Genomic DNA, 12,279 nt, shown 5'->3' on the forward strand with positions numbered 1-12,279 from the left:
CACTACACACACACTATATGCACCCCTATATAATATACTCATTCCAGTTCCGGCCGCCGTGCACTTTACACTCTTGCCTCGCATTATATATTCTCTGACTGCTAATTAAATTGCACTTGTTATTATTTATGATCTACCCTCACATAACCAACATAATATAATTAAAAAGTAAGATATGCAGCTGAAACGTTTAACTGACTAATGTTTATGAAAAAAAAAAAAAAAAATTTCATTGTCTATTTACAAAAAAAAGTAAATTGTAAATAAATTTCAGTTATAACTGTTCGAATTTGTATGCAATGTCATTTTTTGTTTTTTTAAGGTAAAAAGTATGTGTTTTATAGTTTAATTGAGAAAAAAAACAAAATGTTATGTTTAATTCATTATTGAAAAAAATTTACAAAAAGAAAACGATCCCATCTAATTAGCTTAAGTTTGATGGAATTAGAATAAGCTGTTATACTCATTCTATTGGAGTTTTTTTGGAGAATATTGGAGTGAAGTTAATTTTCTTTAGGAGTTAATAGTTTAATTAATATTAATTAATTAAGATTTAGGGGCGCAGGCAGCCTGAACTTTTTTATTTTTCAACTTGTTTAGGTTTTTTTTTTGCAACCTATACATAATTCTTTGGAGAATTATAATATGCAAAAAAAACCCATTGGGAGTTCTTCAATATATTATTAAAAAATATTATAACTTTTAAATTGTTGCTCAGCGCTGATTAATCATTTTTGTCCATTGCGCATCCCCACTCACAAATTTCATACATTGACAAAGTGACAGCATTATTTTTATAATTACTCCAAATTACTCCGAAATGTTTATTTATGATAAAAAAAATTCTTGAACATAAATTTATTGTTTTATAATTTAATCTTTAAAAACCAGGAGTATGATAGAGATTAGAGTGCATAGAGTGGAAAATTTGGAGTAGGGATGCGCCATGGACCAAAATGATTAATCAGCGCACAGCAACAATTTAAAAGTTATAATATTTTTAATAATAAATTGAAGAATGAAGAACTCCCAATGGGATTTTTTTCCATATTATAATTCTCCAAAGAATTATCTATCGATTGCAAAAAAAAAAAAACCTAAATAAGTTGAAAAATAAAAAAATTCAGGATGCCTGCACCCCTAATTCTTATTCAAATAATATTAATTAAACTATTAATTCCCAAAGAAAATTAACTTTACTCCAATATTCTCCAATAGAATAGTAGTATAACAGCTTATTCTAATCTCATCTTAGGCTAATTAGATGGGAACAAAGAAAACGAAAAGTAAATTTTAAAAAAATTTTGATTATGTCTGTACAAATAGGTAATATATTTTGAATTTACTTAAGATTTTTTCCAAATATAAAATAAATTTATTTTGTATTTTCATTGAATGAAACATTTAAAATTGCCTCATGGTAACAGTTACCGACCGCTGGATAATCTATTATACTATACCATTGCGCTTATTATAGTAATGGAGTCAGGCTAACATCCGTCAAAGGATATGACGCTCTTTTTTTGGTTTTTTTCATCTCACTCCAACTGCCACCCGCGCCTAAAGATGTTTACACATCAAAAATAATGAAAAAAAAAGATGCACATATGAAGATAAATTATTGACGGAGTATAAATAGCAAAAGTCATTTTTAAAAAGAAAATTTCAGAAAGCTAAATTCTTCAAATTAATATTGGCAGTCCACTTTAAATTAATATTGGCAGTGCAGCCAAAATATAAACACTAAAAAAAAGAGGTCGTAAGAAAGAGAAGAGAAATAATTGTGAAGCTTTACCAACTGAACAGAAGAAATCTGGTCGATTTGATAAAAACGCAAAGACCGTAAATATCAATTATACTTTAAATACACAACGAAAATATCTGATTTTTAAAAAAAAAAAAAACTCGACATCGATTTATGGGATCATTACCAAACCTCAGCATCCTCATTCAACTCTATCATATTTTAATTAAATTTCTAGAAGATTAGAGACGGAAGGGGACAAAATATTTGATGTATAATAAGCAAGGCCGCAAAGTTCGGTCAATTTTCGGGGCGCTTTCATTTTGTGAGTATACCGGTGTAAATAAAACAAATGATATAGTACCAATACGTCAAATGGGTATGTTTGTACGTACGGGTACTGTACTCATTTGTTTATTTTGAAAATATTGAGGTTGTTGTTGTTAGGTTAAAAATCAGACCGTATACGGTCTACTAAGATTATAGATACAAATTTTGAAAATTTAAATAATTGACCATAAGGGTGTTGACTCACTTTTTCTCAGTAAAGGATGACTTTACCAGGTAATTATGTATGCAAGTTGCATGGGTATGACTTTACAACTTTCTATTTCTTCAATAACTTCATCAATAATAATCTTAAATTAGAACTAATAATAGTTTCCTCGTTAATATCGGTATTTTCTTATACAATGGGTTTAGCCTCGAATTTTTCTGATGTATCATAAAATGGATATAATACCCAGAACAGCCAGGTACAAGATTGGAGTAAAAAATAATTTTCAGCCTAATTATTCACAATTTGTTCCGTCTTTTTTCCCGAATTTATTGTACAGCAATAATAATAATAATGATCAAAATAAACGAAAGAAGAAAATCAATATCAAAAGAAAATTTTCGAAATCGAATTTACAAACTATTGTACGAATACTGCCTAATTTTTTTATCCATATTTTCATTTATTTCTAACATGCAGATTTGTAAAAATTTCAGAAGCTCAGATGGTGTTGAAGAATTCCTAGAAATAATAAAACATGCTGAGCCACGACGAGCTCTACACGATAATGACTATTCAGTCCAATCTCATATCAGCTATCGGGATAAAGATATTGACGAGACAAGCTTGAATACAAGGACTCAGCAAGCAGTAGGAACGATTACGAATAATAAAAAACCATCAACACACAATTCTAGGTTTGGACATATTACAAAAAGATCTGAATATCGTACAATACTTATTTTTAAGTCAACTTCCATGCACTTACTCATTATTGGAAAGAAATTATCCATCTGTTACGCTAAAGAGTTTAAATAAAATTTATTGCTACTTTGTGAATTTTTTGTTGTTTTATATAGATTTCGACAACCATTCCTGCCACTTGGCTCTGGATCAGGCTGCTTCTTCACTTGGTATCTAATAATTTTGTATATTCTGATCACATATATGGCTTGGATTTACATGAAGTAAAAGATATCATAGGATTTAATTCCATTGTATGTCAGCTCATTATTCAAATAACCGTTTATGTAAGAGATTCAAGGTCATCTCATCGATGATAGTAAACAAATTCGAATACTGTAACTTGAGGTTTGTTGGTTTCATTGCAACAATAAGATGTATGAGTTTAAATAATCTCTAAGTTTAACGGACATGTTTTTTGAATTAAATAATAAAGTTGGATTCGATAACACTATGAATGATCGTTGTTTAATAATTTTTTCAGTCTATGTATAACGTTACAATACAAACTTAATAGTAATGTGTTGGTAGTAGTGAAACAAGAAGAGATTCTAGATATGCGGGCGGTCAAGGGAAAGGTAGATCGGAAGAGACGGGGGACTGCAACCTTGTCAGTAAAACAGAGATGGTAAGAAGTTTAAATATGTCATTTGTAACGTGTGGTTTTGAAACTATTTGATTATTTAAGATATTCAAATATTTAACACCTTTACTTATTTCTTATTTTAAGATTATACCGAATAAAGCGTAGGTCGCAAACAGTAGGTATACTACGAGATTGTACGTGAAATTTTAAATGTTTTTAAATTTTGGGTCTACGACGCTTTGTGCCTGAGTTATTAACGTTTTAAGTTGACCAATCAGAATCGAGCGTCGAAAATTATTATCATTATGGCGTCTAAATCCACGCGAGTGTTTACGCGCCATGGATTAAATTGTTTTTGTTTTTTTAATTAATTGAAAATTTGAACGCAAGATGTAGCTAAATCATAAATTTGCTGGATGAATGCGCAGCTGCAAACTCACACACACAGCACTCACATTAATCATAACAAAATAATCATTGTAAATTTAAAATCACATTCATATTTTTGATCACATTATGTGATTATTCTATGAATGTGATCAAGAAATAAATCACATAATGTGATCAAAAAATATATTCATTTCTAATTTGATCACATTATGTGATTTATTTCTTCATCACATTGATAAAATAATCACATAATGTGATCAAAAAAAATATAAAAGTGTTTTTAAATTGAAATGTGATCAATAAATAAATTACATAATGTGATCAAAAATATAAATGTGATTTTAAATTAAAAATGATTATTTTGTTATGATTAGTGTGAGTGCTGTGCGTGTGAGTTTGCAGCTGCGCATTCATCCAGCAAATTTATGATTAAACTACATTTTGCGTTCGAATTTTCAATTAATTAAAAAAACAAAAACAATTTAATCCATGGCGCGTAAACATACACGTGGATTCAGACGCCATAATGATAATAATTTTCGACGCTCGATTCTGATTGGTCAACTTAAAACGTTAATAACTCAGGCACAAAGCGTCGTAGACCCAAACTGTAAAAACATTTACCGTTTAAAATTTCACGTACAATCTCGTAGTATACCTACTGTTTGCGACTTACGTTTCATCCGGTATTTAAAATACTTTTAAAATAAAATCAAACACAATTTTTAATTTAATATTAATTATACTATTCATTGAATATATATTCCAAGATATAAACTATTCAAGTATTATACAATTGATTGGTGATGTGACAAAACCACATTACGAATATATGTTGAACAAATGTATTTTTCGGTCGCACTTTTCAATTTGGTGGCTGGACTCATAGTAAATTTTATATTTTACATATTAATTTACGAAACAACACCACATTGACTGCGTCATACGATAGGTAAATGTGATGGGAGCACCGAAATATGCGCAAGAGTGTTCAATCTCGTTATACTTGTTGACGTGAGAATTCTGAATTATCATAGGTCAGTAATGAGTGGACACGGGAATTTAATTATATCATTTCAACGTGGGATTTTTCACGTCTTATGTCTCACGTCTTACATACATTTGATGCATTCCAGGTCAAATCACCGAGCCATCGACCGGACTCTTGTCGATTCAGCTAATTCATTCTGATTTTCAGCTCTTTCTAAAATAATGTCAACTATTTCTCCTTATTTTCCATTGAGTAATTCGTATTGTCTCAATTCGATAACTCTATGCTGTTCAGGTAAAGTTTCGCTATCATTGCCTTTAACTTCAGTGATTTGTGGCATTGATGGAAAATCTGCAAGACTCGACTTTTCATTCTGTAATAATGTATTTATTTTTACATAAGCATTTCTGTAACCCTGATTAAGAGGCATTGTTTTTGAGAAATCTTGTGATAACGCGTCCTCGAATTTTTCCCACAGCTCTTCTGGGTGAATAGGATGACAATGTATTAAAATCCTCACAAATAATTGTCTCAACTGTTCGGGCATCATCCAAACTTCAGCTTCATGCATAGCGTTTTTCCATTCATTATCATCTTCTATTAATCCTAAAGCCAAACAGGTGCTCATGAAATTATCATACGTAATACCATTAACTGTTCTCAAATGTTCATAGCCTGTAGATCCTGTAACACATGTCAAACGTATTCTAAGATGGAACAATCCAGTTTGCGATGGACTAATAGAGTACATACGACCTAAAGTATAAAAATGACTTTTACGTGGTTCCCAAGTGTGAATAGATGCACTTGGTAATTTTTTATATACATACCGAGTAGGTATTTCAGGATATGATAGATATTGCTTGTGGATCGTGTCTATTTAAAGCAAAATAAGCAAATAACATTGACTCTCTGTTGAGTGCCGTTTGAATTGCATCATTATCATCAATGTCTTCGATCATAACAGCCTACTGATTTGGTAAATAAACTGCTAGTCACAGAACAGCATGACTTCGTTCATGCACTGAATAATTTAGAATACGTGCACATGCTTCCGGAGGACTAACGTATCGAGTTTCAATGTAATTACGAATTTCATCATGATGAATTCCATTTCGAATTTGATTCCCGTTTGAATCGGTTCTTAAATCACAATTGCTGCAGCATCATGACCTTTATAAATATATCTATACAAAATACTTCACAGTCTTAATGCTGGAGACAACTTCTACGTTTATATGGCAGCTAAGTTGCAGTAACAATTCTTTATTAGGAGGTACTGCGTGTCGATTATCAAAAGTAAAACCATCTTGACGACTATAAGTTTCATTGTTACGTTGCTTATAGAGAAGATAACCGTCTTCATCCAAAGTTGTTAGATTATTGAATGCTTTAGAATAGTGTTTAGAACACCTTCAGTTTTATCTAAGCACCAGTCTCAACATGGTCCATGAATCATATTTTTTTTAACGATTTCATGCAATCGAGGATTTTGAATCGGATCAGGAACTTCAGCTAAAATGTATTTACGAAGTCAATAATAAATGGACGTGTGGTAATCCTCGTTTTTCATATTCAACCACATAAACGTAAGCTTGAATTGCACCGAATATCTGTGTGTCTTTGATTATATTGATGAAGTCTTTTTTTTTACTCTCAAAAACACGAACTACTAAATCAGGTCTGTCTGAAGCAGTCTGACCATCGAAAAGGTTCTGAGTTATTTCATTTGATGACTGATATTCAATACGTAATAATTGTCTGTTGAATCAGATAAAAACTTATTCAAACCGTAAAATTCTATTTATCTCAATAATGTCTTTATTATATTCTAAAAAACTATTTGTTATTATTTTATCTCAAATTGCCTATATTCTTTATCTTGATATTATTTCTATTTTTCTCTTTACTTTTATACTTGGTTCTAGATCTATTGAGTTCTTTTAACTGATTTTCTTGTAATCTTATTCAAACTTCAGGATAAGGATAGTCAATAAATAGGGTATTGTTACTAAAATAAATAATTACAACTTATGATTAAAACAATATATTTTTTAATTATATAAAAAAGTTTAAGTTTATAATAATCTCGGTGCCAACTTGTTAATGAACAGAATAATATATGCTAGAACGTTTTAGAAGCTGTCTCCTGAAAATGATTGATCGAATATCAGTTATAATTATGAATTATTACTGCTTTTATTTGTTATTTAATTTGAATTCACAAAATTATTCTTACACTATTATACGGTAATAATATTGAAATTACTTATGTTTGTCACTCTAGCTTTGGTCCTCCTGAAAATTTATAATCGAATTGGATGAATAAATGATTGACAAATGAGATTTAAAATAATCAATTCTGCTTTAGAAAAAGACAATGCAAAACGTACCTGAATAGAGGTTAGAATTGTCAAATTGATTCCTTTCGATGGACAATTAGGTGCCAGCAGCTCAATAACAACAATTAACCGAAGACCTGTCCGAAAATGTCACAAAAAATATCCTCAATTGTTTTTGCAATGTATGTTCAAATTAAATTCTTTTGTCAACGTTGCTCATTTTAACAATTTTTTTATGACAATTCAATAAGACAAATTTATAATATGCAATTGTCAGTTTCACATAGTATTTTAACTTTCAGTACTCAATGATCAAGGCTGCTGTATACCGAATGCAAGATGAATGAGTATTACACCTGCCACGATTTGGAGCTCCGGGGAATACCGGGAAATGGGAACCATGTTATTGTTGACATTATTTTTGAGATTATTGAAACAAAATATACACAATAATTAGTCGTTGGTTGTGGCTAATAAATATTAATAAATTCGTGAAATTACATGTAATGTTGACATATTGCTTTTAAATGTATGATACTGCTGTATGATTCACCGGTATCATACCTATTCAACACTGGCTACTTCTGTAGTGTCAGACTGTCAGTTGATGTTTTTTTTAGTGAACAAAGATATTATTTGGTTATTTTTGAATATCAATAATAAGTTTAAAAACGATTGAATTATTATTGCAATATCGAAAATGGCAAATAACGGGTTGTCAATTAAAATAATATAAAAATATTTTGGAAATCTGGGTTAGGTGTTTACTTTTTTTTCTATCATTCAAAGTCCGGGTCAAAGTCAGTTCTGCCACCAAAAAAAAATATGAAACACTAAAGTCTGCTATATAAATTAGAGTATTTTTTGAATTCATTTTTAATTACAAAATGCACGCGTTTTTATATTTACATAATGACATAGAAGGCATTATAATAATCTTTTTTTTTTTTTATTATTATACAGAGTGTCCCATTTTAATTTATCATCGTGCTAAACAAGTAAAGTTGGGGTTTGGAGGGGGACGGAAAAATCCAAATTGGCGGAGTTTCCGGTATAAACATAGTTTTTTTAAATGGATACTGCATTTTTTTTTTGCACCAAAACGTTTTCTCCATCAAAACTAACACTTTTTATTTGAAAAATTTTTCGATAAAATTACTTTTTTTTCGGCCCGATTTTCTCTGTTCATGGATTTTCCTGAAAAAATATGGCTTTAATTAAAAAAAGTTATTTAGAAAAGTTGTAGCGCTCAAAAAGACAAAAACAAAAAAAAAAAAAAAAAATTTTAATTTGAAAATGGCAGAGTTTCCGGTATGAACATTTTTTTTTTCGAGGTTAGGTGTAATTTTTTTTTATTAAAAAATTGTTCACATCAAACCTAACACTTTTTCTAAATAAAATTTTCCGGAAAAATCGATTTTTTTTTCAGAACTTTGTTTATGCTTCTAACTCAGCCATTTTAATTTTTTTTCAGAATTTTTTTTTTTTTTTCGTTTTTGTCTTTTCGAGCGCTACAACTTTTCTAAATATCATTTTTTAATTAAAGATATATTTTTTTAGAAAATGCATAAACAGATGAAATCGGCCCGAAAAAAAAGTGATTTTATCGAAAAATTTTTCAAATAAAAAGTGTTAGTTTTGATGTAGAAAAGGTTTTGGTGCAAAAAAAAAATGTATTATCCATTTAAAAAAACTCTGTTTATACCGGAAACTTCGCCATTTTGGATTCTTCGAATTTTTTTTTTTTTTTTTCTTCGTCCTCCTCCAAACCCTACAACTTTTACTTGAAACATTTTACAATTTAAGCTATATTTTTCGGAAAAAATCCATTGATAAATTAAAATGGGACACTCTGTACATAAAAGTTACACTCAGTACAGCCTTTTTTAAGTGGCAAAATACAGCCAATTTTTTTTTTTTACATAATTTAAATTTACATGTCTTTATTATGATTATAATTATTTTTTTTTTTGCAAGTGTAAATTACATCGAGTATAGGCATTTTATCGAATGAAATTTGTTTTTTTTCTAACTTTCATAAAAAAAAATGACTCATTTTTTGGTCATTAATTACAAACAATTACATAAAAGTTCATTATTATTAATAATAATAATTATTATTATTTTATATACCGGAATTATACTTTTTTTATTAACATTGTTAATATTTTTTTTATATTCATACTATCAGTCACGTACGCGTTCAATCCTCAATGAAAAAATGTATAATACGATGAATACTGAGCCTTTCTATTATTTAACGAAACATAAAATGAAAAAAACGGAATAATTTTGTTATTAATCAACGAATATGAGAGTAATTTTTATATTAAATATGATATTTTTTCATAAAATTATTTGAAGAAAAAAAAAAACAATATTTGCTTGATGCATGTGGTACATTAACAAATAATCGTAAGTACAATTAAAAGGCTGGTAGGAAAGTAAGAAGTAATAGTAAAATAAAATAATAATTAATCACCACCAGATAAATGATCATCAGAAGTATCTGCCATCTTTTCAGACCGTTTAGTCTCAGGTTCTGAATCAACTTCAGAGTCGTGTGCAAATCCAGGAGCAGAGTCACTTTCTTGAATGACAATAGAATGTCCATTGTCATCAGAACCACTATCTGAATCAGATTGTGCTTTAATAGCTTGCCTACGACATTCAATTAATGGTCGATGACGTGATAATGATGCTTGGTTAACTTGGTGATGCACTTGGTCTTTGACCACGTCGAAAATTAACTGGAGAAATATCACAGTCAATTTGATCATCATAATGGTCTGGCTGTGCAAAATCATGCTGCTAGTGAAATGTTTTGAAAAAAAAAACAAAAATTAATATTAATTTATTGAAAAAAAAAGAAAAAAATAATGACCTGGTTTATTTTATTTACAGGTACTTGAACAGCATGTTGCTGAGCAGGTATGACAGCTGGTGCTAGTACACCAAATTGTTGTTGATGTTGAACTGCATTAACTTGTAGTTGAGCAACAATTTGCTGTTCAGCAGCTCTTCTTGTGATTGCACAATGAGAAATTAATATTAGGGTTTAATCAAAAAAATATAATTTAAATAATAATAATAGAATAATAGAAGTACTTTGCTCTGAACAGCATGTGATTGTGCAACTACGGCAGCTGGTACGAGTGCAACTAACTGTTGTTGTTGTTGTTCTGCATTGTCTTGTTAATCAGCAATTTGTTGTTCAGGTACAACAGCTGGTGGTGGTGGTGCTACGACATTATGTTGATGAATTGCATTGACTTGCTGAAGTTGAATTCCATTAACTATGACAAACAAATTAAAAAATTGTATTATTGGTCAATACAATAAGTGATGCATAAATAACAAAACATGTAGATTTACCTTGCTGAACTAGAGCACCTCGTGGAATAACTCTAAAACCGTTTCTAAGGCGTGCTGCTTCCATGATTTAACCATCAATGACATCAATCTGTGCCATACTAACAACATGTAAAATTAATGTGTCATAATTGTTACGACGGAGATCACCAATCAAAGCAACATGTGTTCCAGCAGGTAGTGATTGTTCTGGAGCCCCAGCAACGTGACAACACATATGATAAGTTCCATCAGTAATGGCACCACTGTCATAACTGTAATTACCAAATACAACACGTTTAAATGGATACCGAATGAAAGCAACGCAACGAGCTGGTCCGGTCATGTCACCAATATTACGTAACTCAACAGTTGGTACAACTAGTAATTGTGCAACGGGTGCAGCTGGGGTTGGACGGAGAATCTGTACCACTGTTGACCTTTAGATTGACAGTTCTATTGGCATCAGATTTCGAGAAAGATCATGATATTGTGCATTAGCAATCATCACCTTTGGACGAATAATTCTCAAAACCTTGAACGAATTAAAATGAAACATATAATAAACAAAACTGTTTTTTTTAAAAAAAAAAAAAAACATTTAAATGTACTCTACAAAGCAATTACCTGTCGATATATTCGTCCTTCAAATTCAGCTACCCGTTTTTGCCAAAAAAAGAACTCGCAATTCCCGTTCTTGCATGTTACTTATGACTGCACGTAAGACACGTACCCCAGATGATGCTGAGTTTGCACGTCTTCTCTGTTGATCCAAACGGACCAAAGCGCCAGTGACAGTAGTAACAAAAAAAAATAGAATAAAATATATATATATATATATATCTGATGACAAAAAAAATTAAACATAACCTCAAAAAAGCACGAGGCATAACTGATGAAAAAAAAATCAAATCTAACCAAAAAAATGACACGGGTTCAAACTATTTTTCACGAAAAAAAACCGATTAAAACAAATTAATTTATGAAATACTACAATTTTCATTGAACTACTAAATAATTGACACAGAAAAAAAAGATAAGAACTGCGGGGGGAATTTTAATTTCTTTTTTTATATATTGAAATTCGTGACTACAAATTCATTTCATTCTCCATCGTTACAATGATTACTGTTACAACTAAAATTTATTTAACTTTTTGACACTTTGTAAAAGACGCCATTACGCACCAATTATAGTGCGTAACGAAATACTTTTACGCACGATTTCTTGTTAAAAAATCTCCTTACGCTCTATTTTGGCGCAAAATGATGTCTATATTACAAACCTGGTGTCAAAAAGTATTGTATATAACTCGTACGTGAAGAAGGTCCTCCACGACTTTGAAAGTGTCATATTTGTCACCAGGTCGTTTTCGACTCGCCTTCGGCTCGTTATCAACTCCTGGTGACTCATATTGACACCTTCAAAATCGTGCAAGAATCACCTACTTCACGTACTAGTTATATAATATACTATACATTCATTTTGCTTGTTCCTTCTTATGGGTTATCTTCATGTCCGGAATCGCTTTTTCCTAACTTTTTAAATTTTCTGTTTTTACTTATTTTGTTGTACCATGATTTTAGCCTGTTAATGTCAAATATTTATTTATGAAATTGTCGGATTCGGTTTTAT

At 30.3% G+C, this 12,279-nt stretch overlaps 1 protein-coding gene and 1 long non-coding RNA gene across 7 annotated transcripts in view; one reads left to right on the top strand and one right to left on the bottom strand.

Moving 5' to 3' along the window:
• Positions 1-7,798, top strand: part of LOC122857589 — a 109,980-nt gene extending 102,182 nt beyond the window's left edge. For 2 of the 6 annotated variants that reach the window (XR_006374231.1, XR_006374234.1), the window contains 5 exons: positions 2,738-2,938; positions 3,101-3,332; positions 3,469-3,612; positions 7,239-7,475; positions 7,596-7,707. Coding sequence is in view for 2 of the 6 variants with exons in the window: in XM_044159837.1 (XP_044015772.1) it covers positions 2,738-2,938; positions 3,101-3,212 (313 nt within the window). In the remaining 4 variants the exon portion in view is untranslated. Of the gene's footprint in view, positions 1-2,737; positions 2,939-3,100; positions 3,444-3,468; positions 3,613-7,238; positions 7,476-7,595 lie in introns of those variants that run through there. The other 4 variants (XR_006374232.1, XR_006374233.1, XM_044159837.1 and 1 more) reach the window with 4 other exon arrangements.
• Positions 7,799-9,736: 1,938 nt separating this feature from the next.
• On the bottom strand, positions 9,737-11,409 carry LOC122857613. The gene is made up of 3 exons (XR_006374244.1): positions 11,272-11,409; positions 10,669-11,179; positions 9,737-10,589 (listed from the first exon to the last, which is right to left on the bottom strand). It is a non-coding gene; the product is annotated as an uncharacterized LOC122857613 (long non-coding RNA).
• Between the last annotated feature and the right edge of the window lie 870 nt (positions 11,410-12,279).

This window comes from Aphidius gifuensis, linkage group LG5, assembly GCF_014905175.1.
Source record: "Aphidius gifuensis isolate YNYX2018 linkage group LG5, ASM1490517v1, whole genome shotgun sequence".
NCBI lineage: Eukaryota > Metazoa > Arthropoda > Insecta > Hymenoptera > Braconidae > Aphidius > Aphidius gifuensis.